Raw genomic sequence first — 27,645 nt, 5'->3', positions numbered from 1 at the left:
CGCTTCAACCCACAGTCCTCAATGTTTGTGACTTGTGCCCTACAGGGGCATAAAAAAAGCAATTACAGCTGTGTCACTGAAGGAGATCAGTGGCACAGTACAAAGAGGAGTATGGGCATGGCACATCAGAGTCTAGCTACATCAGAGATAGTGGTATTGATTACAGTGCAGTTACCTCTCATGAAATACAGGTAACATCTTCCCTGATTGGAGTCATATGCTCTGTGGCCCTACTAACTAATAGTGCACCCTCTGGGGCCCAACTTATAGATAATGTACCATCTAGGGCCCCACTAAGTCATAGTGTTTCCAATTAGTTATACTGACCCCACTAAATAATGGTCTCTGCTCCAGTATTTTAACTCTCTATAACAGCAGTGAAATTACCTTTCCCCCTCACACACTATAGTTAGACAGCGTGGCTGTGCAAAAGAGCTGGCACAGGTCACTACCTAGCTCTCCGGGATTGGGATCCTAGATGGTGTAGAAACCCGGAGGGCCAAGGGTCTACCTGTAACCTGGATGTCAGCGTCCTCCTGGGGAAACGTTGTGTCCATATCATCAGCCCAGCTAGAACTCTACAGGATCGGACTCTTTGTCACTATTCTATCTCCCATTTGTACCAACTAGTTCTCATTCTGGTTCCCAGTCTCAGCCTTGCCAACGTGGAAATGAATGGGATTTGTATCCATCTTGAAATTAACCGATTTATTCAACATAAACAGTGAGTTCCGGGGAAGCACTCCTTGGACCTCTTTAAAGCTGCTCTATTTCACTTGGTCTTGATATTAGACTAGTTGCTACACAGTCCCACATGAGACTACTTTTGCTTTTTCTATCACTTACTCTCTTTTCCTCTCGGCGGTGGCATTCCATTATATACACACCCTGACTACCAGGGTGATGGGTTGCCCTTACCAGCGCTCAGGAGGTACAGTCAAGCAATATATATTTATATGGCAATTGTAATAACATGAGAAGATAATCACCATCAACATGACACCCCTTATATGTGTTTACGGCAGAACCTGATTCCTTCTTCCTGCTCTCTGCCCCTCACCATAAACCTTTTAACAGACCTTGCAAAATTACTAGGGATATAAGCCAGTTGATGGTCTTTTTTCCTTTTAGAGAAGACTCTGGTTTAATTTATATCCTTAGTTATGTTGTAAGGCCTGTTAGAAGGTCGCCGGTAACTTAGAGAAACTGCCTTCCAAAACTAAATCCTGTAGTGATATATTCAGTAAGCAAAAAAGATAGAAGCACCTGCAGACATGTAATCATCTTGTGTCTTTCTCCTATAATTCTATCATCAAACTGCAGACATGCTAAACTTCATAGACCATTACCAATCAGATCTTATTAGATGGCTAAGGAATGTAAAAACAGTTCTACGTGATCTCCGGGACCAGAAGCTACTGACCCAGGAACAGTATGATGATGTGATGGAGAAGCCAATAAACCGCAAGAAGATGGAAGAGTTGTGTGATGTCATCAGTCACTGGGAGGACGCTGGGAAGTATAAGGCTTATATCACACTCAGAAAATATAATCAAAAAATCATCACGGACTGGGAAATGGAGGACACAGTATACAGAAATTCACAATCGGGATGTTTCTGGGGTAAGTTTGGATAACTGAAATTCTATATGAAGATTAGAAGTAAGTAGATTGTTTCTTCACCCATATGCAGGGTTACAGCCTGGCTCACCGGAGCCTTTCTTCTGCGGTACATCTTGGGGCAAGAAAACTTAGTTTTTAATTGATTAAATAGCATTATTAAGTAGTGCATAAAATCTACAAGCTAACCAATAATGCATTGCTTAAAGTAGTGCAGTGTGCCTTTTGAATTTATACAGTCTTCCACTAAATATATTCAGTTGAATCCCCAATTGTATATGGATGACCATAATCATCATTAAACTCACTTCTATAAAGCCCCATGCTCACAATAGTGTATGTTATGCAGTTGGTGTCCTAAACATGATACTGCACATGCCAATAATTAGGAACAAACAATTACCCAGAGTACTAGAGTGAACTCCATAATGATAGCGAAAAATCGCTACTTATATGTTTTTGAGTAACCAAATTAGAAATAGAAGATTAAGTATGAGGTCATACAAAAGAAACACCAGGACACGTGTGTGCTATGTATCCATCAGCGATCTGCCTTCAGCAAAAGCAGGGTTATTTATTGCTTTCTGACAAAGGGAATACAGTTTAAAATCTCTTGTGCTGATACGTCAGTTCCTCCGGAAGGTATTCATGAGGCAGCTTGTGATGTCATCCATCTGGGAGGAACTTCTGTGAGCACGCTCAGTTCATTCCTGAATTTGGTCTCATGAGAAGAACATCCTGTTTCCCCTCTCTTCATGTCTAGGACAAAAACATTCCTATGCCATGTGTTTTTAATTGGACCCCTAGTGATGCCACTGCTATGTAAGCTGATTTACACATATATCTACTTCCTGAGTTAGGGAACTTAAAATTGAGTGTTTATATATATATATATATATATATATATATATATATATACTGACACGTATATTGGAGTATATATTTTATATTCGTTTAATACGTTTATATAAAAAACATGCATATATATATATAAAAATAATAATCCTTAAGCTTCCACCTCACTCACAGTAAGCTTTTATCCACACTGTGCAGTGGGAAATCAATGGCAAGCACTGATATATGTTCTGTAATGTGCATGGAGAAGCACGGAGCGGTCACCTTCTGCCATAGGAGTCATGGTACAGATGTGCTCACACTTACATTGGTTTATACACTAACTTGTCTCATTCCAAGATGTGTGGAATGAGATGATAACATATACAGTCGATATAAACATTTTTCACACCCCTCTTACATTGTCAGGTTTTTGTCATGCTTCCACCTTCAATGTGACCGTTATCTGTAAAATTCCATTGAGGAACAAACTGAAATCTTTTAGGGTGAAAAGAAAAACAGCCAAACTAAAATAATGTTGATGCATAAGTGTGAGCACCCTCTTATATTTGGGGGTGTAGATAACAATAAACTTGAGGACAGCGCTCCAATTAATGGATGTTTCATCAAGTTAATAGTTGGGAGAGGGACTCACCTGGTGTAGAAGGACCTTCAGATGACGGGCGTCCACACTGCTGGTCCAGGAAAGCCTTATTACGGATCCAGTACCCCTGTCTTTGGAAGCGTCTTCCAAAAACGCAGGGAGAGCATCAAGGGGGGAATCCCTCAGGATTAAGAATTACCTTATGGTTGCCTTCACAGGGCTGATTGTGATTGTAAGACTGCATAGTAAGGGTCCATTCACACAAGCATATTTTCGCTCATAATGCCCATTGGCTAGAGCCCATTGATTTCAATTTTGTTAGTTCACACGAGCATATTTTTTCACGCGATGTGTAATCGCATGAAAAAATATGTGGTATGACCTATTTAGGTGTGTATTACACACCACAATAGGCCACTGAAATGAATGGGCCAGCACAAACATGCAGTGAATATGCAGTGTATTGGTGGGCCACAAAACATGCTGGAAAAGCCCAAAACATGGGCTTAAGTGATAAATAGTACCATTGAATAATACAACTTGGCCCACAAAAAAACAAACCTCAGACAGCTGCGAGGCATACATCGATGGAGAGGAAAAACCAAAAATGAAAAAAGGCCACATTCTTAAGCGGTCAAAAAAAGTCAGTCAGCAGTTTTAACACTACAAAATTGTTGATAGCTCTATTCAAGAGCTGCAGAACAGTTCTACAGCATGGCTGTCAGTATCAGCAGCTTTGAGGAAAATACCCCCCCGCCCCCCTGTCATCATTCACCTCCACAAATGCCATGAGGGCAGGGATTCTCTCTGAAGTGCCCTCAGGGCTCTCACTGAAGCAGTCTCCTAATTTGTCTTTTACTTCCCCTCTTTTGTTTTTACACACATTTGCAGACAGAGCATAAATCACACTCCATCATGGCTCTACACGCACCTAAATACATGCTGCCACCACTGATTGCATTATAAGGCAGGTCATCTTCCTAGATTCTGGTAATGTACTGATGGAGGGCAGTGAGTGCCTGTGTGCAATGGTCAAAGTTAACACTCTATTGTAAACTTCTAAAGGTTCTAAGATTTAATTTAAAAGTTGCAATGCTTCCAAAATGTTACAGAAAAGGTGAAATAAAAAGGACATACATAGAAGCAAAACAGTTAGAAATGAAAAGGGAAAAAAAGAATAGCAAACCATTCATGAATTAGATTGGCCAAGATCTGTGTGCGAGGAGATATGCTGAAATATCTGGGAAGTTGGATTGCAATCTCCTGGATTCTGACAATATTATTTGGCTAGCACCATATTTTGAAATATACTAACCACCCCCCCCCCCCCGCCCCCCACTACTCTCCTTCTGATCGTGTCATGAGGTTGGACTAATTACAGGCAGGTTAAGACACTTTTGAAGACATATTTCTTATTTAAGTCATATTTTCCCTTAAAGCCCCTTGGAGAGATTATGACTAAGTTTCCAAAGCACATTTTTTGCCAGTCTATCAGTATCAAACATAATAACATAGTATGTAAGACTAGTATGTAAGACTGAAAGAAGACCCAAGTGCATCCAGTTCAGCCCAACATTCCAGAGGAAGGCAAAAAAAACATGAGGAAGAAGCCAATTTTCCTCATTTTGGAGGGAAAAAAATCTTTCCCAACTCCAAATTTGGCAATTGGAATAATCACTGAATCACCGAACCTTCTGATTAATCAGTGATATAACAGTTGCTTTCAAAGCTAATCCCAGTAGTGTGGCTGCTGATGTTGCATTAGGCCAAGATGCAGTATCCGATGGTGTCTTATTCGTAATAATAGCTGTGGTCAGGGCTAACCGCATTTCTATTTTACTGTGCCTTCTGCAGTACATATATCAGGTCATCTATAAATATATTAAAAAGAATAGCGCCCAATACTGCCCCCTGTGGTACCACACTAGTAACAATGACCCAATCAGAGTATGTGCCATTAATAACCCCCCTCTGCTTTCTGTCACTGACCAGTTACTTACCCACTTACACTCATTTTCAGACAAAGCATTCTCATTTTATTTACCAATTTCTTATGTGGCAAAGTATCCAATGCTCTCGAATTTTGCTCCTTGTTGAAGCTAATCAGTTTGATTTGACAAGAGCGACCCCCTCCTAAACCTTTGCAGATTGGTTGTTATGCAGCTATTTTTATTGAGGTACTCCATGATAGCATTTCTTAGAACCCCCTCAAATATTTTACCCACAATAGAAGTTAGACTTACCAGCCTACAGTTACTTTTAAAACCTCCAGGTTCACTTTTTGACCCCTTTTTTAATATGAGCACCAAATTTCTTATGAGCCAATCAAGTAGAATAGACCACGCCACTATAGAGTCCTTAAGTATAAGAAACAAGAGTCTGCTTGTAACATTAGTTAATTTCCTAAGAACCCGGGTATCTATGCCATTGGGACTCCACAATTTGTCTCTTTTAATCTTTTTAAGGTGGCTCTACACTTCTTCCTGGGTTAGACTGCTGTTATTTAGTGAAGAGTTTACTTCATTACTCTGCATTTCATCTGAAATCCCATTTTCCTCTGTGAATACACTGGAAATAAAATATTTTATACTTTTGATTACTTGTCATCACCCTCTATAACCGTGATGGCGAACCTATGACACGCGTGTCAGGACTGACATGCGTGGCCATAGTCGCTGACTCGCGGCCACTGTCAGCCATTCACCCCGTTAGTGAATACTAGTAGGGGCCGCGGGTCCCCTGCTGGTATTCACTAACCAGCGCTACTACAGGTAGCAACGCTGATCCTGACGCACACTGTGTCAGTGTGCAGCCAGGATCCTCCCCACCCCTCCCCCGACGTCTCTTACCACTTGGTTCCGTGAGAGCATCCAGGGGAAGAGGAGTACGGCAGCACACTGACGTTAGTGTGTGCCGGAGATCATCGTTGCTAGCGGCGTGGAGGCTAGCGGAGGAGCAGACCTTCCAGGACGTGGATGGGGTAAGTACATGGGTCTCGGGAGGCACGGTCACTGCTGGGGAGGCTGTGTTGGGGGCACTGTCACTGCTGGGTAGGCTGTGTGGGGGGCACTGTCACTGCTGGGGGGCCCGCTTTCACTGCTGGGGGGCCGCTGTCACTGTGGGGGCCGCTGTCACTGCTGGAGGGCCACTGTCATTGCTGGGGGGCCACTGTTGGGGGCAATGTCGCTGCTGCGGGGGCTGCTGCGGGGGGCACTGTCGCTGCTGGGGGGCTGCTGTGGGGGGCACTGTCGCTGCTGGGGGGGCACTGTCACTGCTGGGGGGCTGCTGTGGGGGGCAATGTCACTACTGGGGGTCCGCTGTCATTGCTGGGGGCCCACTGTGAGGGATGCTGTCGCTGCTGGGAGGTGCTGTTGCTGCTGGGGAGTGCTGTCGCTGCTGGGGGTGCTGTCGCTGCTGGGGGATGCTGTAGTTGCTGGGAGGTGCTGTCGCTGCTGGGGGGGGTGCTGTCGCTGCTGGGGGGCCAATGTGCGGGGGCGCAGTTGCTGCTGGGGGGCCACTGTGCAGGGGCGCTGTCGCTGCTGGGGGTCCGCTGTCATTGCTGGGGGCTGCTGTGGGGGCCACTGTCACTGCTGGGAGCTCATCATTACTGAGATCAGTGAGAGGGGAGCCTGGGAGAGGTGAGGGCCTGTGCTATGGGGGTTTTGGGTTCAATAAATACAGTTATACATTACAATTATACATTTTTGTTATTTAAACTATAACTATCGCAAATTTATGCTTTTTTCCTCAAAGTTACACACCACCGAGTTATGCTTGTTTTTTAGCCGAATTTTGGCACACCGAGCTCTATAATTTTTCCATCATTACTTTTAAACTGACAACACGTTCTGTTTTCAGAATTTTGCTGTTTATATAATTGAAGAACAGTTTAGGGTTTGTTTTACTCTCTCTGTCTCGCTGTTTGCTCCTTTGCTGTTTTTATTTGCCTTTCACATAATTTTTGTTTCTTTATAGCTTTCAATGCTTCTTCCCTGCCTTTTTGTTTGACAGACCACACTATTGAAAGACAAGAGGAAATATATTATGGTCAATATTTTTCATGTTCCCCCCTATTTGCACCTGATATTCTGTCAGATCTGTTGGTTAATAATAAGTCCACAATGTCCGTCCCTGTAGTTGGGTCCTGCACATATTAGAAATCTGCAGGTTTCTGTTTCCCAGTTTATATCTGGATAGTTAAAGTCCCCCATAATAATTATCTCATTGTGATTTTCCACTTCATCTATTTGCCTTAGTTATAGATTTTCAATGGCTTGTGTTATATTTCGTTTTCTATAGAAAATTCCTATGAAGATTTTACTATTGTTTTTCTCTTCATGTATTTCTACCCATACAGACTCCACATGGTAATCTCCCTCACATACATCTTCCTGTAGTGTGGGCTTTAAATAGGAATTTACAAAAAAGTCAAACCCCTACCCATTTTCAGTTTTTACAATCCCATCTGAACAGACTATAATTCTGCAAGTTAACCGCCCAGTCACAGACTTCATCTAGCCATGTCTTATTACCTACAGTTCGTCAACTTCATTAGTCAGCCTTCCAGCATTAGTCCCCTTGTTGGTCAGACTTGTAACATTAGTCATCGTATTGGTCAGGCTTCAAACATTAGTCACCATGCAGTCTAGATGTTTTTAGTGTTTCTTTTTACAGATAGTCCCTGACTTGCGAACATTCGAGTTACGAATTTCGCTAGATACGAACTATCTGTCCTGCACAGTATGATGCTATGGCATTACATAATACTGTGCAGGACCGGGCAGGCTTCTATCAAGCCTGATACAAGCCTGTCGGTCAGATCGTGGCTGCTAGGCAGCCGGGGGCCTCCTGAATGGCCCTAGGGCTGTCTATGCAGAGCGCCTATCAAGCCGTGCGCTTGATGGGCACTCTGCATAGGCAGCCCTGGGGCCTTTCAGGAGGTCCCCGGCTGCCTAGCAACCACACAGCGTCCCGCGATCTCATCGTGGGACGCTGTACGGGCCCCCTGAACGCCGGGTGCAGGCTGTTTCTTACAGTTGGCACCCGGCAGCAGCAGTTCCAACGAGCCGCGCCGCTCGTCAGAACTGTTAACACTCTAAATACCGCTGTCAGAGCGGTATTTAAAGTGTTAACAGTTCAGACGAGCGGCACGGCTCGTCAGAACTGCTGCTGCCGGGTGCCCGCTGTAAGAACAGCCGGCACCCGACGTCGTATGGAGTGGGATCCACCCACGATCCCGCTCCATATAACCATTTGTTCGACTTGCGAACAAAATGGACTTGCGAACAGGCTCCTGGAACGGAACCTGTTCGCAAGTCGGGGAGCATCTGTATTTTAAGTGTATCTCTATTATCTGTTCTGCAAATTTTAGCTGTACTAACCCCTCCTACTGCTTCACCACCATTCTCATTACTTAGTCGCAGATCACTGTCTACATTACATCCCCCCCCCCCCCTCTGGTTGCCCTTTCCCTAGCCCCTAGTTTAAACATTCTTCCAATCTTATAGCCATCTTCTCCCCAGCACAGCTGCATAATTTGGCTAAAATGCACAAGCTCACAAGCCCACATCAAGGGTCCTCATTCACTTGTGAGTCTCGAGGCTAACACCAATTTGAAAACACTGAAAAAAGGGAATATACAGAAACATCACAAAAAATGTCTATATAACTCACCAATGTACTTTTACAAAAGGGCAAGTAGAAGGACCACAACCCTCAGCATGCAGATAACCAAAATGCTAATGGAGGAGCATTGCACAGATGCAAAGTACTGATGAACAAGCACTCACATACTTACCTTATATTGAGGGGGGTGACATAACATTTCTGATCAGCAGGCTGCCCTTATATTGAGGGTGGTAACATAACATTTCAGTCCAGCAGGCTGCCCTGCAACTCAAAGGTGAACCACACTAACAACTGGCACACTGAGCTCTCGCAGCATTCAAAGCTGCACAGCATGTTACTGGTATATACTGATATAGATAAATACGAGATATTGATTAATATTTTGGCCAAAATACACAAGCACCATTCCCATTGAGATGCAGCGAACAGCAAAGTCGGTCCAATTCTCAAGAAACCCAAACCATTTTTAGAAAATATTACTTTGGAGGTCTTTGCACTAAGCTTACATCTTAAGTCTCTGAAATCATTTTTAGGGACCTTCCTCTTACCTCTAACTTTGACATTGGTGCCGACATGCACCATAACCACGGTCAGAGGACATGTCATGCAGCAACAGTGATAACCGTAAACTGACATCCCCTCTAAAATGTCAAACTTGTTGAGGTGTATCAGTACAGGACCAGCCTACCTGGCACTCTTCCTCTACCCTTCTTCTATCACCCAGGTAGTGATCTGATCATCCTGCACTTCTTTGCTACATTCTAACCCCACATCCACACAGTAAAAGCAGCAAACTCCTTTCCATGTTGTCAATGGATCTCAGTGTGGCAAGCTGTTCATTTAGATTCAGGACCTGGGCTTACAAATGCACAACCTGCTCTCATCTCGTACAGCAGTATGCATCCTCTGACGGCTCTTCAAGGACTGCATACATGTCACAAGATTTACACTGGATGGCATTGTCAATCATGGTGTATATTCTAAAGCCCCATTTACACGCAAAGATTATCGCTCAAAATGTGTTCAAAAGATAGAGAGAATGACGGTTTGAGCGATCATTTTGCATAGGCTGCTAATGGGCACTGTTCCCCATGGTTTACCCACATACACAACACTACCCCATAAAAATAGAACAAATCACAAAATACAATACAAAACAGGCAGTGTTCATCAATATGTCATTAAAGATTTTCCTCTGGGAAGGTGTATTCAGCTCAATCACATGGCAGCAAACAGTCCGCATCTCAAATTGATTGAAAATTTAATAATTTTTATAGTGAAATTGAAAAAAATGATCCATGACCAGGCTCCATCCTGAAAAGCTGATCAATTGCTCTTCGAGAAATATGGAGCCAGCTTGAGGTAGAATATTGTTTATCATTAGTGAAGTCCATGCCCAAAGGAAATCATGCTGAGGAGGAGCAACAAAGGACAATTGGGGATTGTTTATTGATGGTTCAACATTTGTTCCTCAACTTGATCTGGAAAGACTTTGCCATTAATTAAAATAATGAACTTTCATTTGTTTGAGATACATTTAATGAGGCCTGAATGTCCACCAAGTCAACATTGTTTGGTTTAATATAGATCTGTGACTTGTAGTTTCTACAAAGTAAAAAAACTTGTGGGCCATCAACTAAATATGGTGATTCTCTACACTTCACCGGCGATTGTAACAACACCATGCCCACTCATCGGAGATCATACTGTACTTTATTACTCCTTACGTTGTAGTTTTGTCAGTATCATTACAATTCTCACATTTCTCTTGTGTTTGTAGATCACTTTGTGAACAGACACCGATCACATCTGATTAATAATATAAAGGAAGTGAATCCGGTTGTAGATGATCTCCGAACCAATCATTTCCTGAATGAGAAAGAATATAGAGGTTTACAAGCAGTGACCACACCGGAAGACAAGATGAAACATCTGTTTTATATATTCTGGCATAAGTGTGACACCGTGAAGGATCAATTCTACATCTCCTTCTGGAGATACAACTACACGGTCATCGATAGGCTGGAAAAATCTGAGAAACTGAGAAAGATATCAATAGGTATTGTTTAATTAATGTATTCATATAAATGTATATATTGTACATAAAGAGGGACCAAGATAGATTAGGGGCTCCTGTCCATGGATGGATTTGCATTGCGGAGTCCGGAGCAGAATTCCACCTCCAGACTCCGCAGCAAATCCAGCCCATTGCATGCAATGTATAAAAGCAATTTCCTGCCCACAAGTGGAAATTGATTGCAATTTTTCACTCGCAAAGAAGCAATTGTAGCATGCTGCGATTTTGTGTGGGCTATGCACTGACTGCTTCCGTTGAAGTCAATGAATGCTGTCAATCTTGCGGTCATTCTGCAAACATCATTGCAGAATTACCGCGGGAAACGCAGCATTATCTGGCAGCAGAGCTTTGTCCCTGTACTGGACATGCATGCTGGAGTGCAGGCCTATACATTTGCAGCACAGAGAAGAGACGCTGGACAGGTACACAGGGGTTGCCAGCCAGGCACCGGGTCAAACTCCGCTGTGGGAATCCCGCATGCAGGGTCTGACCCGCTCGTGGACAGGAGCCTAAGAGAGAGAGAGATTTATGTGTGCGCAAAACTCATTTTCATTTAGTATATTTTCTTCACAGTTGAAACAGTCAACTAACCCCTTCCTACACCTTGACATATAAGTACAATACATCAAGGCCTGAGGTATCCTCAGGGGTCATCTATTCATAAAGAATTGCTTTATGAATAGATGACCCCTGAGGATACCAATCATTGGTAGAAACGCATTGGGACTTTTACATAATGGAGGTTTTTCTGTTTGACATTAACATTTGGGGACCTTCTATTAAATATTTATCTAAGTTTTACAACAATGAATTGGGGGAGAAATTGAAACGGTATCCTGATGTGACTGTCTGTATATGTAGTCCTAAGAAAAAAAAAACATTTTGTATATGGGGTCCCTTGAGATTCACATTTATAATCATATGGTGAAATACCAATAATTACCCCTCCACCTCTCCATTTTCTAAACTGCCATTTCTAATACAGAGGAAAATAGTACTTATGAACAGAAACTTATTTGCTGATCATGTGGCAAAAACAGAAGACGCTGAGCTCTATTTAATTTTTTTTAACTGCATTAAGTTATTGCTATGTACAGCGAGCATGGACCCACTGTGCCAACTAATCGGTTTGGCTTTGGGCTAATCCTAAGGGCATTATCCTGACAGTACCCTAGTATTCACCCTTTAACTCCTGTACAGGGATCTGGACTTTGCAACAGAAAACTCCTCCTCCTGGAGTAGTCCTGTATAAACCATGGTCACAAACCAGTCCAATGTTGGGGCCTGTAGAGTACAAATCGTTATCCAGGGAGAAGATCCAGAATCTGGGCAAACACAAGATTTAGAAGCACCTGACCTTTGCAATATAATTTAGACATACTCCCACCAATACTCGGGCAAGAAGGAGGACTCCCAGCCGAACTGAATAGGAGGGAAATAGCCTATTACCCTACATCTGGCCTAAGAGCACTTTGGAGGATTAACTACTCCAGTTCTGATGGAAAGTAGGAGGGCGGCAGAAGTAGGTAGCTAGACTAACAGTACCTACCCCTTTGTGCTCTCGCCCCTCCTGCCAGTTCTTAGCAAGAACCTTTCTAGTAGAAGGGAAGCATTAATATTCTCTGAAGGCTCCCAAGACCTCTCTTCCAGGCCATAACTCGTCCAGTCCACTAAAAAATATGTTTATTCCTGGCTTTTTTCGTATCAAGAATGTTATTAGCCTCATACATGTGTTCATAGTTAACTTGGGCTTTAGCAAACTTGGAATTTTTGGAATACTTGTTAAGGACCAGAGGTTTGAGAAACGAAACATGGAATGAATTGGGTATGCACAAGGATGCAGGAAGCTGTAACTTGTAACATATAGGGTTCACATTTTTGGATACTTTGAATAACTTTAGGGTCCAGTTTATAGGAGGAAACTTTTAATCTGATATGTTTAGAAGAAAACCATACTTTGTCACCTGGAACAAACTGCGGAGGGGATCGCCACTTGCAATCAGTGGAACTTCAGACGTGGGAGAGATAGGCAGGCGAATCCTGAGTTGATGAGCATACACAATGAAAAAGGAAGAATTATTAGTGGACACACTGAAATAATGGTTATGGGAAAACTCCACCCAAGGAAGAAAATTAGACCAATCGTCTTGATGTGCATTGGCAAAGTGACATTGGTAATTAGGATCTGGTTGGTACGTTAACCTGCCCATGAAACTGTAGATGGTATGCAGAAGGGAAGTCCAGGGATACACTCATATGTTTTCAATGATTTCCCCAAAATCTTGAAGTAAATTGGACCCCCCTCTATCTGGCAAAGAAAATCCATGGAGCCGGAAGATGGGGTCAATGAACTTATCTGCTAGTTAATTAGCGGAGGGTAATCCGGACAAAGGGACGAAGTGAAACATTTAGGAAAACTGATCAACAACCACCCAGATGACTATGCACCCATTGGAAGAGGGCAAGTGCATGATGAAGTCCATGGCTGTGTGCTGCCATGGGGCCTCGGAAATGAGTAGTGGACAAAGAAGGCCAGTTGGTTTTTGGTTCAAAGACTTGTTTTGAGTGCAAATGGGGCAAGCAGAAACAAAGTTCAAAGCATTGTTTCCCATAGATGGCCACCAAAACTGACAAAAAAATTGATTCTGCAGTTTTCATTGACCTGGGTGCCCAGCTATCTTGCAGCAATGTCCCGAGGACAAAACTAGTCTTCTTTTTGATTTGGGTATGAATCTTTTTCCTGGGGAAATATCCTTTATTCGAACGGAGGTCACGGTTAGTATACTGGCAGGGCCAATGATGTATTGTGGCCTCTCCTGGAGATCACAGGGATCAAAGGATCTTGACAGAGCATCAGCTTTGACTTACTTATCAGCAGATTGGAAGTGCAAACAAAATCAAATCGGGCAAAGAATAGGGACCACCAGGCATGTCAAGGTTTGAGTTACTGTGGGTGTGTAAATAGGTCAAATTCTTATGATCAGTATAGTAGGAAAAGGATGTGGCAAAAGGAGAAATCTCTTTGCTTGTAAAGATTTTGTGGTTGACGTGGATGAGCTAGAACAATCCGGAGAAGAATGTTTCACAATGGTGTATTTTTATTTATCCCAGGCAAGACAAAAAAAATAAAAAAAATAAAACGAGGTTGAACACATAGGTCTGACTCAGAAGTCGGATGTATAGGGTGCAATGTTTTTCGGTGCTCAACATGGCCCCTTTCTCAAGCACAAAATCTGTGTAGATTTAAGTGGAAGGATAGGGAAAAGGGGAATGAATAGGTGGGGAGGCTTTGCGGCATCGACTAAGGTTTTTGGGTATCCCTTCTCCTGGAAGCTCCCTTTTAAGATCTTAGCCTGTTCTTCATACATTGAATCCGTGGAGCTATTTCTTTATATACTTTTGAACTGTCCATATGGGATGTTTAATTTCCAGGGTTTAGTAAGGCAGCTCAAAAAATGTAAAAAGCTCTTTGCATCTGTTGGTTTAAAATGTGTCTTCATTAAAATCCTTACTTCCTTGTATAAAAAGATCTAAAATATTGTGCCTGAGATACTGATCTTATCCGAAAAACTGATCTCCCATTTATTTCTGTTAAAATGTTTCAGGTCTTCCGTGCTTCCATCCCAGATTAAAAAATATTGTCTATAAACCTCTTTAAAAATTTGATGCAGGAATCTTTAACACGTTTCTCCTCAAATACACCCATAAAAAGGTTAGCGTAGGATCACGCAAATATTGTGCCCAAAGCTGTGCCCTTTTTTTAATGTAAATTTGGTTATTAAACATGAAATAGATGTTATGGACAATAAAAGCAATGGAATACAATATAAAAGCCCTTTGCTTAGGAAGCATCAGTACATCATCTAAAAAAAGTTTTACGGCCTCCAAGCCCAATATATGTGAAATATTAGAATACTGTATAAGGAATCTAGTGTGCACCACACAAATAAATCCAGCCATGGTTCTTCACTGATCAGACACAAGAGGTGTCCAGTGTCCTTCAGATAGGATGGAAGGTGCACCACACAGCGTTTTAGATAATTATCTACATATTCAAATAAATAACTCGTGATCGAACCTACACCTGAAATAATCTGTCTTTCTGGACGATGGAGTATATCCTTATGGACCTTAGAAAATGGGAACTTCTGGACGGGGGATATTAATGAAGTCTCTTTCTAGTTTGGAAAGGCAGTTCTCCGACAGTGCCCTACCTGTAAGATCTCTTCGGGAGGCCTTAATTTCTGTTGTAGGATTCCTGTCCTATTTACTGTAATATTTGGAGTCCCCTAGAATTGTTAGGAATCTTCTATATAATATTTCCGGTCCGTAATTACAATAGCTCCACCTTTATCTGTGTGTTTTATGATGACTACATCACCAGTCGATAATTTCTTCAGGAGTGAACGTCGTTGTTTAGTGAGGTTCGATCAGGATCTCGGTGCTTTCTGAAGATCTGAAGTCCAGTTAGCTCTGTTCTATGCATCTTATCCTGGAAAGCCCCAATCTATATTTAATAATATGCATTTGGTACTTCTCACACTTTTATACTGGAGCTCATATCCTACATTCCAGGCAGTTATTTGATTTTCATTCTTTGCTTTTCAAACTCAAAAGCCCTTTTGGAATTGTCTAACAACATATTTGTACATTACTTTTCCCTGATTTTATGTCTCAGCGGGGGATTTTCCTGTTTATATATCTCAGTGTTTTTAGTTATTGCAGTACCTCAGTTTCTTTTATTATCACATTGTTTATTATTGTATTATCACGGCATTTTATGTTTTAACTTATGATTTCATGTGCCAGAAAGTATGGAGCCTTTTTGTGCATATTTGTACATTATATAGTCTAGATTTTATATGGCAGCAGGTGATTTTCTGGCATATGCCTATTAGTGTTTTCAGCTATTGTAATACTCCACTTCCTTTTACACCACCACATGTGTACATTATTACATTCATTATGGCGCTTCACATCCTAACCTGTGATTTTACGTGTTACTAAGAATAATTATTTTTTTCTTTTAGTATATGCCTATCAATGTTTCTTTTACAGTATTTCATGTCATTTTATATCGTCATATACATGCATACTTTTTACATTATCATCACCCTTTATGTTTTTACTTGCAGTCCCCTTCAACTACATTTTACTGTAAGCTCCTCAACATAGCCATATATGTATTACTTATTGCGTAATATTTTTAGGCAATAATCTACATATAGTTATGCATTTTATTTCTTCTTTTCCTCCTCCTGTTACTGACAGTGAGTGTGTACCAATTGTGCCAACTAACCAGTTTGGCTATGGGCTAATCCTAAGGGAGTTATGTTGACGGTTCCCTGGTATTCAACCTTTAACCCCTGTATGGGGATCTGAATTTCACAGTGGAAAACCGTGCAGGTCACTACTTCCTGAAGTAGTCCCGATGTAGTTGGCAGCTGACCCACTGGAGTCAGAGGCTTTGGTGCAACACACTGAGACTCAGTCTAAACTCCAATCAAAATCTGGTCCAATGTTGGGGTAGGCAGAGTACAAATCAAATTCCAGGAATAAGGCCCAGAATCTGGACAGACACAGGAGCCAGGCGCAGCAGACCTATGCAAGACGACTGGGATAAACTCACACCAATACTCAGGCAAGGAGGAGGCTCCCCAGCCCAACTAAATAGGAGGCAAAGTAGGAGGGCGGAAAATATGGCTAGCCAGCCTAACAGTTATATTTTATAGCTTCTTTCTCAGTGAAGCATGCCCAGTGCAAAAGAAGTGCCCAAATATTAATATATAAATCCTTTTATTTCAATGCTACTTAGTACAAATAAAAGTTTCAATTTTGGTAATTTTGTGGTCTGACTCAGTGGCGTAACTAGAAGTTCTTGGGCCTTGATGCTAATTCTGTAACAAAGCCTCTTACCTACCATGTGCTATTTGTAATACTGGCGTTTTCCTATGTGATGGAGTAGTCTTTGGACCCCCTATGCTCTAGGACCCGGTAGCAACTTCTATAGCTGCACCCATGGTCTGACTGATATCCTGTAAGCTGTGTGGTGTGGCAAACCTCGTGACATAGCCAGGCTTACATGTACCGGCTAACTTAATTTTTTTTTTGGAAGTGTTGACTGAGTTTGTTTGAAGGTGCCCTGAGTAAAGAGATGGGAAAGCATCTGTCAAACTTGACAAGAGGAGAAGGTTGGGGACCATAGCCAGCGGAAGGGAGAAACAGGAGAAGCCGCCATCTGTAGCCAACTAACAACATCTCTCTTCCTATCCATGAACTGTTATTTATACAGTGCTAGTTCTTCCAGCAGGGAATTCAAGTCCCCATATAACAGATTTGTTGTAAGCAGTTGTCACCTTGACATGCAATCTCATCCAGGGATGCCTTTTAATAGTTGGCCCTGTAGAGGTATTGTTCCATCTTTCCATTTGGAAAGGTGTGTGTTGCAACATGTCTACACCCAAATTCTCTTACAGAATAATTATTTTTTCTTTAATGGTATCTTGTATATTCAGGTCCTGGGCTGTCCAATGAGGGTCAGCTTCTCTCCATCGCTGGTTAATCTCTACATGGCCTGGTTGAAGGAGAGTTGTCTATCAATCCATATCTAAGCAACCTCACTAGGTAAGGGTGTTATATAGATGACCTCGTCCTCATTGGCAGAATGTTGGGGAAATTACCTTTGCTGATGTGGCATCCTCCTTTTTGGATTTTCTTAAAGTTAATGGAGATGCTGTTTCAGGTCAGATTAGAATGGTTTTAAATACAAATCTTTGAGTGGTACCACATTGCTCCATGCCCACAGTTGTCATCGTAGGCATACTATTAGGCGTTTACCCTTGGGAAACTATGCTAGAGATCATCATCTGTGTTCTTCTACATCTTCTTATGAAGCAGAATGTATAATTATCACATGAGCCCTTATAACAAAACGCACCACGTCTAGGACGAACTTGAGGCACTAGAACTATAAATGTGTGCTTTTCTGAGGGATTCTGTTCAGGTGGTTAATAATTCTTAGACTGCAGCAGTCAGTAAAAGTGGCATTTTGTGGTGAATTTGGAAATAGCGCAGCAGTCCAACTTGATACTGCAGCACATCTCCCATTGAAATAATGGGAGCTGCGCCAATCATCTATTGATGACCTGTTGCGCATCAATATAAAAAGTCGCAAAACTGCTGAAATACCCCTTAAATAGGACTAAAATTTGATGTGATATGGTCTAAATTTTGGCACAATTTTGAACAATGTCTGGACCCAATCAAATTATTAAATTCCAATCAGATTAGTAAAAATATGGAAATGGATGCAAACCTAACCCCCATTGTTTTCGAATAAAAGTACTTTATGCTGTGCAGTGCTGACTGAGAGCAGTACATTATAGTGGCAGACATGGTGAATCCAGCAGTGAGTCACTTACAGTGTAATATGCCGGGGTTCTAGAGAACTTACAGTTTGCTTCTATATGTTTCTGCAGTTCCTTAAGAGAGAAGTCCAGTTTATTTATGAGGACCAGAAGGCCCATCCATCCACCCTGATTGACGGTCTTCTCAGTATGCAGTGTAATGGCTTGAAGGCCGTCAGTCAGGCTGAAGTCATGAAGTAGTTAAAGATGATAATTAGAGCAGTCTACACTTTTCAGTACAATATTAATTGACAAACATATATACTGGCAAGTCTTTCTACATTATTTGCACATCAGTGTATCTACATTCAGCGTTTTAGGTAAAGGCTAAAGGCCCGTGATCCCCGATGCACGAGTCATTTGGCTCCTCCCTTTCCCACAAGTGTAACCTTGTGTCCCATCCGCCCGCCCTGTACCTTTCAGTTGCATCGCTGGGTCCTAACTGACCCATTGAGGCAGCACAAGCAGCCAGGTGCCGGCTCTTAGTGAACAATGTTCTTTCTTCAGCTGGAGAGAAACAATCCTGCAGGACTTGACTAAGAAATTCTGCAAATACAGTAAAGCCAGGTTTTGGGCACATATGAGAAAGAACTTGGATCTACTGGACGGTACCAGCAGCCAGTAAATCCAATTAGGGTTCACAAAAGAGCTGAAAACAGAAGTACTCCCAACCAGCATTTACAATCCAGCTTCCAGGGAGAGGAGATGGTGAACAGAGTCCATGTGCTTCTCTCCTCATCAGGTTAGAGATGTGATGGAAGCAGCCGGATCGGTGGATTAGGTCAACCATGTGTCCTGGGCTGTATGAATAGTGTTGGCTCCCACCAATCTGAAGATTAAAAGTAATCTGACACGTAATACATAGATACTGTACCAGAACCAAGCTTACTACATATATACAGTAAAAGAATCAAGCTGGCTGTATAGATATGGTACCAGAATCAAGCTTACTACAGGCTTCCATGAACAAGTCAAACTCTGCTACATCTGTATGTAGATGGATAGTCCTTACCTGCTGCCATCAGTGACATCTGCACTACAATGACATCAAGTAAGATACTATATTAACCCTTTCCCCTCTGTGTGATTCTTGGATCTCTTCTCTCTACAGCTGAAGATCGCGTTTTAGGCGAAAACATACATCGGCTGAAAAAAATAAAACAAGTTCTACATCCCGTTATAGATGATCTGTTCTTTGAAAGTCTTCTGACAGGAGAAGAATGTGATTACATGATGGAAATGTCAGATATGGAGTACTGGGAAAGAGGTCTATATACCATTATCAGAGACTGGGATGAAGATGACAAGCAGAAGGTTTATCGCAGCATCGCCGATAACCTGCAAACGTGGGAAGAATCATCGAGATTACAAAACGGTAAATGATCACGTGATCTGCGGTTGGTGTCCACCACAAAATTACTAATATTGCTTCCATTTTTTTCCTGCACCCAATATACCATTAGAATAGATTACTAAGGCCGCCTGCACACGGGCGGGTCAGATTCTGCATGCTGAATCCAGCCCTGGCAGCAGCGACATCTCTGCCATTCTGCATCTTCATCTGTACTGTGGATGGTCTGCATGGCTCGCCGTCGGACACGCGCATTACAGATTGTGGATTTTTCTTAAACTCCTGCTTTTCCTGCGTCTTCGCCTAGCGAGGACATGGAAACGGCGACCATTCCACAATGTCAATTGCAGAAGAGTCGAGGATTAGACGGTTTCCGTGTGATTTTTCCTCCGCGAGCGGAAATGGCAATTGGTTTCTGTTTGTGTACAGGAAGAATCACTTTTCCATATTTGCTGTGGAACCCGGAGGCGGACGCCCGCCGTGGATCCCGCAATGCAAATCCACTAGGATGTGCAGGCCGCCTAAATCAGAGTTTACTGCAGACAGACAAAGACCTGTACATTATACATCAAGACTGTCTCCGCCGCAGGACCTCACCAAACAATGGGGGTTTGCCTCACAGAGTAAGAAGTGCTACTCTTTATGAATCTGTCCTCTCTTTTCCGCTCAATGTACACTTATTGTCAGTAATATCCCTCCCCTAGAAGTTGTCGGATGGAATGAAACTTTCTCTGTGATTGTAACATTGTTATAACTGATTACAATGTCAGAGCAAAAGAGTCATTTATTGTGGAAAAATTACGCCTTGAAGGAAGGCTCTAGTACCTTATTGTGTCTCCTCTAGCTTGGATACAGGAGGTGATATGGGTGGACATGGAAGTTCTAGTACCCTGTTGTACCTCCTCTAGCTTGGATACAAGATGTGATGCAGGTGGGCATGGAGGCTCGAGAATCTTGTTGTACCTCCTCTAGCTTGGATACAAGATGTGATATGGACAGAAATGAAGGCTCTGGTACCCTTTAGTACCTCCTCTAGCTTGGATACAAGACGTGATACGGGTGGGCATGGAGGCTCTAGTACCCTGTTGTACCGCCTCTAGTTTGGATACAAGATGTGATATGGACAGAAATGAAGGTTCTGGTACCCTGTTGTACCTCCTCTAGCTTGGATACAAGATGTGATAGGGGTGAGCATGTAGGCTCTAGTACCCTGTTGTACCACCTCTAGCTTGAATACAAGATGTGATACAAGCAGGCATTGAGGCTCTAATACCCTGTTGCACCTTCTCTAGCTTGGATACAAGATGTGATATGGACAGACATGAAGGCTCTAGTACCCTGTTGTACCACCTCAAGCTTGGTTACAAGACGTGATATGGATGTACATGAAGGCTCTAGTACCCTGTTGTACCAGCTCTAGCTTGGATACAAGATGTGATACGGGCGGGAATGGAGGCTCTAGTACCCTGTTGTACCACCTCTAGCTTGGTTACAAGATGTGATACCGATGGGCATAAAGGCTCTACTACCCTGTTAGGCGGCTGCCTCTAGCTTGGATACAAGATGTGATACAAGGAGGCATGGCGGCTCCAGTACCTTATTGTATCTCCTCTAGCTTGGATACAAGATGTGATACAGGCAGACATGAAGGCTCTAGTACGCTGTTGTGCCTCCTCTAGATTGGATGCAAGATGTGATAGGGGTGAGCTTGTAGGCTCTAGTAGCCTGCTGGGCTGCCTCTAGCTTGAATACAAGATATGATACAAGAAGTAATTGAGGCTCTAGTACCTTGTTGTACCTCCTCTAGCTTAGATACAAGATGTGATATGGGTGGAAATGAAGGCTCTAATACCTTATAGTACCTCCTTCAGCTTTACTAGAGGATGTGATATGGGTGGGCATGGAAGCATACAGACTCTGTATGGTATCTTATGCAAATCACTCCACATTTGCTGTTACTGAACCTTTTAGATCATGCTAATTCATAGGCTGTCAAAGTTGGTGTCCCAGATGGTCACATATATGTTCTATTAGTGAATAATCTGGTGAGTGGGTAGCCACGGAAGTGTGACAATGTTGTAGAGACATTCCTGTGACACCCTGGTGTGTGGCCGAGCATTACCCTGCTGTAAAATACCTCTTGGGAGCTCTGCTAGGAGAAGAACACATGTGGCTGCAAGATATTCTGAATATATCATTGAGATGTCATTGTCCCTCGCACTACTACTAGGGGTGACCAACTGACATATGCAATGGACCATCACAGCAGCAGTGGGGAAAGTGTCCTGCTCCATTGCAGAGGCAGAATTGAGGTTCTCAAACTAAGGTCTCCAGATACAAAAACGGCCATCGTTAGTGCTCAAATTAAGCCAGGATTCATAGCTGAGGACAACCTGTTTCCACTCTGTAGCAGTCCGGTTTGACATTCAAGCGGAGGCACACACACGGTGGGTGTTAAAGGGAGTACACAATGTGAGCCATGAGACCAAATGTCCTTCTGCTATGTGCCTGGAAATGGTTCGAGAGACACAGGGGCCTGTATCGATGGCGCCACCTGTCTCTGGATGGCAGACAACAATACATTTGGAGCTACTCGTGCTTGTCGAATAATCAGTTGATTCTCTCTACTAGTGGTCTGCTGAGGCCATCATGAGCCCAGTTACCTTGGGCACATGTTCTCAACTTCTAACAGTCTGGTCATTAATGGCCCAGGTGGCATGCAATTTGTTGATACAACCATCCAGCTTCTTGCATTCTGATAATGCTCCCCCTCACCAACTATGTTAACTGTTTGAAATCTGTTTGATTGCTTCATAGAGGCATCTAGTGGTCAACAAGCTCTACAAGCAGAAAAAGAGGTTACTATACACAAGGAGCTTCTGAGAGCCTTTTTATAGGCCAAGGCTGTATCTGGTGTCTTATTGCCATGGCAACCCATCGGGCTCTCTGCGATTACATCATGAGAGCGCGATGATGTCACAGCGGCAGCGCGCTTCCTCTGTGAGCCCTTTACATGCCGTGATCTACATAGGGAAGGTGTTAACAGCGGGGGTTGCTGTCCCGATGCACCTCCGCTGTTACAAGGGGAGGCCCTTGCTGCCACAAAGCACGGGATCTCTTTTAATCCTGCACTATCCCCAGGGCGTAAGTGTACATCCTGTTGCGTTAAGTACCTCCCTGCCAGGATATACAGTTACTCCCTGTGGCAGGAAGGGGTTAATATCGCTGGAAATGAGCTGAGCCAGAGAATAATACTAGTACATTATTCAGCAATCGAAACGGTCTAAAAAAACTGCAAAAAAAAATGGTTAAAAGTTCTACAATGCACTATACGTTCCCAAAAATGATGCAATTAAATTTACAACTAGAGCCGGGTGCCAGGTGGGTCTGCTGTTTGTCAAGGACCTCTAATGATGTCACACCCATGTGGCCAGTCATGTGACCAGCCTGTGGGAGGAGCCAATCGGGAGTTTGCTACAGCAAAGAATGTTTCTGGACCCAGATAGAAGAAGCTTGTTGGTTCCCGGGACGTCTCACTGGTGGCTGCCGACATGCTGCTAGTAGAAGAGAAGCAACCTGAGAGGAGCCACAGCTACAGTGTTCTCTGCGTCTGTATGTCAGCCTCCCCTCCCCTCCAGCAGCCACACCCCCGGCCGCATCAATCATGCGGCTGCCAGTGTAATGCGGGTCACACTGCTCCGCCTCTACAAGTGCACATTTTGAATATGGTGGGACCCCTAGGCCCCCGCAGAGCAAGGCCAGGTTGCAATGGCGACCCCTGTGACCCCTCACGCCTATGCCCTTAATCTAATCATGCCTCAACTATAATGATTTGCATATCTGCCTGAGATGAAACTGCATGCCGAGTTGAGTAGCAATTTGACAACTTCTTCTTGGAGCTTGATTTTTTTTGACAGAGTGTACTTGATTAGATTATTGTATGCATAAATAAATATGTATACAGTCCAAAAGTAAGTAAACCTGTATTTCTTCATCGATTACTAATACAATGTGGTCTGATTGTTATCTAAATGACTTTACACAAGACAGCTGTAAACCAAATAGTTACTTAAAAGAGCGAATGTAATCAACAGTTATTCAATGCAAACATCGCCCCCAACTGGGCGACAGGCGATCACTTGTCCACTAGTCATCTCACCTGAAATATACTAGCTGCTTATTTAGTTATCATCTAATGTAAGCAGACATTTGTTTGTCTTTCATAAACTGTTTACCCCCCTTACCAAGTAATGGCTTTATGTTGTCTTTGCCTACTTATGTACCTGTTTATAACTGGTTTATGATGCTCTTGTTAACTTACATATGTGTTGCTGGGTGTTTTTATGTCCACTTTCTATCTGTCCAGACTTTTTCACACCTGATAATTGCTGCCAGAAATAATGTGATAACTCTTTTTTTCTGGCTGATATCATAGAATCATAGCATCATAGACTGGTAGAGTTAGAAGAGACCTCAAGGGTCATCGGGTCCAACCTGCTCAGTGCAGGATTTAAACCTTATCTTTATGGAGATTATAGTCTCCATTGTGAATCTGTGTGTGGTAACGCTTGGGATTACCCTTTAAATTCAGAGCGCAGGCAATTCTTTATCTGAAAGAACTTCTCTTCTCTCAGAACGTATAAAATGCCCCGCTGTGAACAGGATTTGAACCTATGCGGGAGACCCCACTGGATTTTGAGTCCGACGCCTTAACCTCTCGGCCATCACAGCCCATATCCATGTAGCCCAAAACACAACTCCACCATAATGGGGAAAATTTGGTCCGTTCTTAGCTCAGTTCAATGTCTTTAAAATGACACTAAAAATGGTATCAATTAATGTGAAAGGAATAAACACGCCATAGAAAAAGACACGTGTGGTCAGAGGCCAAAACACGGGTAGTAGATGTATTTTGTGTCCAAGAAACATGTCATCTAAAAGGATGCTTTTAGACTCCAACCCCCTTTTCCCCTCCAGGTTCCTTTCCCATTTCACCTCCAAATCCAGAGGTGTTCTTACTGCTAGAAAAAACACATTGGGCAAATTTACTATTTAATATGACAGTTTTCTAACTCAAATTGCACCAGAAGGTATTACATTCTTTTCACCACATTTAATATATGTTTTTAAACACTCTTGGGCACTTTTTCTAACTTGTCCAAAAAAGGAGCATGGCTAAAATTGCACCAAAAATGTCACTAAACTTTTTGCTCCTTCATGCATCTTCTGCTCAATTAACATAGTGGGATAATAAGCAGAACTATATGAACATGTATCTTTTTATACACTAGATATAGGAAAATAAATGGTTTTCTTCTGACTTTACTGTCTGCTCCACATTGATTATAATCAGAAGTGCATGCGTGCAAAGTAACTAACAGTGACACAATGCTGGTCAATCATCAGTATGCTTCTGGTTTATTTACATCATCACAGTACAGATATACCCCAAATGACACAGCAGCATTAGTACATACCCCCTGAAATCATAAGAACTCATGATTGGCTTTGTTTGTAATGACTGACACATGTTAACGCCTTAAGGTGTGTGTTACTACTAAACACATGATTTCCTATAAACAAAACTAGAATAGACTTATCAATATCACTGCTTGGCTTAAGGAGGGTGAAGGTAGGAGGTATGAGCAGCCCCTCTTATGAGCGATGGGTGTCCCAGGGCTTTTTGTGAGAAGGACCTGTGGGGGAGCAGTGATGGGCCTGCAAACCATGTAAGGGAGATAAGAATCTAATACATACCAGTATGTAACATGAACAAGTTAACCACTGGTTGATGTGAGAAACATATGACAGGGTATATATACACAATATAATACATATATTAATTCTATAACACACTATATTACTATGTTGTATGAAGCGGGCCTGGAAGTGAATCCCGCTTCATACATGGGGGGTGCCTGCTATTTTTCATCTCCACTACTGAAATAATTACATGGGTAAACCATCTAGCTATTATATTCGTAATTGTGAAAGTATTAGGGGAATTTCTGTGTTACACTTGTTAAGGCTTAATGTTTAGTCTGACTGAGCTGTCTTTACAATGGGAAGTTAAGCATTACCTGGAGACCATATTTCGCCATTGTATCCCCATTCCTTTACTCACTAAAGGCCCTTTTGCAGGGTCTGATAAATGTTTGTACTCCCACAATCCAGTGTAAATGGGCCTTAAGCGTGCCTTTACACAGGATGACTATTGTCCAAATAAAAAGAGCAAATGCAAATAACAGTCGTTCTGTGTAAACATGGCCACCAAGAGGGCGATAATTCACTCTATAGCCACTAGTTATTTTATTGCAGCTCACCTAAAAATAGTTACTGGTTGATCAAAAGTCATCTGATATAAAATCCCAGTCATTCATTCAGCATTTGAACAACTTGCAAGTGAATTGGCACGGGGATCGCGGCTATGAACGATATCTGGGCAAATAACTGATGAACAATAAATGCTTTTTAAACACATTTCAAGCCAATAATGTTCATGCAGTTCAGCGACTTTTCTAAGCGACAATCTGAAAGACACAGATGCAGCAGTCCTTAACATGACTGGTATATAGTGATACCTGGATTTACAGCATTGTGGTACATACTGGCTAAGTTACCATAATGTGTTAAGTGTCAAGTTAACGTTTGCCAACTCTGTAGTTGTTCGGTGTAAAAGTACACTAAGAGAGACTGAAGCTGCTAGCCTCACACTCCAGAGCCCAACATGTTAACGCTAGAATGTCACACTTGGTCAATCCTTGCATTATAGGAAAGTACATATTAGGCCCCGAAATACATTTTGAAAAATTTCTAAATTATTATTCCTTCATCATTTGAAAGATGTCTGCTCCTCACTTCACCCTTCCACTCAAGACATTCAATTTTTCTTAAAAGAATTCAACCTTCTTGGGCTTATAGATGGACTCTTTTCAATAGATGTCCAAATCAACCTATCCAAGATTGCCGATGCAATCAGATCCCTATCAGCAGGGGAATCCCCCGGCCTGGATGGGTTGTCCAATATTTACTGCAAAACATTCCAACCAATCCTAACATGACATTTACATGGCGCATATAAAAAGCAATGGACGCAGGATCATTTGCTAAGGAAAACCAACTTGCTTTAGAGGTAACCTGTCACGTCCCCCACCACCAAGTAAAGTTATGATGCTGTTACAGGAGGAGGCAGAGAACGGGGTGAGTCCTGTGCGCACGGTCTTCCAGGTCTCTTATACACGTCTAAGGGAGAGGGCCCACACCGACTCTGAAAAGAGTCAGATCTTTGTTCTGCACACCAACATGTTAGCAGATTACAGCACTGGATCACGGGAGTCGGTGAATATGCAGTAAAAAGACATCAACCGACTCCCGGTCAACCCTCCTAACAGCATCATAACTTTATTTATGGTGCTGTGGGGACGTGACAGGTTCCCTTTAATTGCAACTCTCCAAAAACCTGGTACAGATCTTTATCTTCCCCAAAGCTGTAGTCCTATATCCTTATTGAATTCTAATTTGAAAATATATGTGAAAATATTAGTGAATAGATTTACACTAGAGATGAGCGAACGTACTCGGCCACGCCCCTTTTTCGCCTGAGTACCGTGATTTTCGAGTACTTCCGTACTCGGGCGAAAAGATTCGGGGGGCGCCGTGGGTGAATGGGGGGTTGCAGCGGGGAGTGGGGGGGAGAGGGAGAGAGAGAGGGCTCCCCCCTGTTCCCCGCTGCTACCCCCCACGCCGCCACGCCTCCCCCGCCCCCCGGCGCCCCCCGAATCTTTTCACCCGAGTACTGAAGTACTTGAAAATCGCGGTGCTCGATCGAGTAATTACTCGAAACGAGTAGGTTCGCTCATCTCTAATTTACACCAATTCTGCCTCCATAAGTAAAAGGAGACCAAGCTGGCTTCATTAAAAACAGACCTGCCTAAGGAAGAATAGAAGGATATGGAAAACTGCCCACTATATGGAATCACGTAAAATGCCTCCAATTTTACTCTTGATGCTGAGGAGGTGTTTGACAGAATTAACCGGTCAAATACCTTCTCGGCTCTGGGTGTGAGGGGTTTGGAAGGAGATAACTTGAGGACAATCTCTGTCATATATTCAAGTCTATTGACCA

At 42.7% G+C, this 27,645-nt stretch overlaps 1 protein-coding gene and 1 non-coding gene across 5 annotated transcripts in view; one reads left to right on the top strand and one right to left on the bottom strand.

The window, feature by feature from the left end:
- The window catches only part of LOC136613052 (uncharacterized), a 93,836-nt gene that overhangs the window by 61,564 nt on the left and 4,627 nt on the right, over nucleotides 1-27,645 (top strand). For all 4 annotated transcript variants that reach the window (XM_066593873.1, XM_066593872.1, XM_066593870.1 and 1 more), the window contains 3 exons: nucleotides 1,324-1,623; nucleotides 10,467-10,745; nucleotides 19,281-19,544. In XM_066593873.1, coding sequence (XP_066449970.1) covers nucleotides 1,324-1,623; nucleotides 10,467-10,745; nucleotides 19,281-19,544 — 843 coding nt within the window. The remainder of the gene's footprint in view (nucleotides 1-1,323; nucleotides 1,624-10,466; nucleotides 10,746-19,280; nucleotides 19,545-27,645) is intronic.
- Nucleotides 24,171-24,251, bottom strand: TRNAL-CAA (transfer RNA leucine (anticodon CAA)). The gene has a single exon. It is a non-coding gene; the product is annotated as a tRNA-Leu (tRNA).

Source organism: Eleutherodactylus coqui, chromosome 2 (genome assembly GCF_035609145.1).
Source record: "Eleutherodactylus coqui strain aEleCoq1 chromosome 2, aEleCoq1.hap1, whole genome shotgun sequence".
Lineage (NCBI taxonomy): Eukaryota > Metazoa > Chordata > Amphibia > Anura > Eleutherodactylidae > Eleutherodactylus > Eleutherodactylus coqui.
This window is presented reverse-complemented; position numbering and strand designations above follow the sequence as displayed.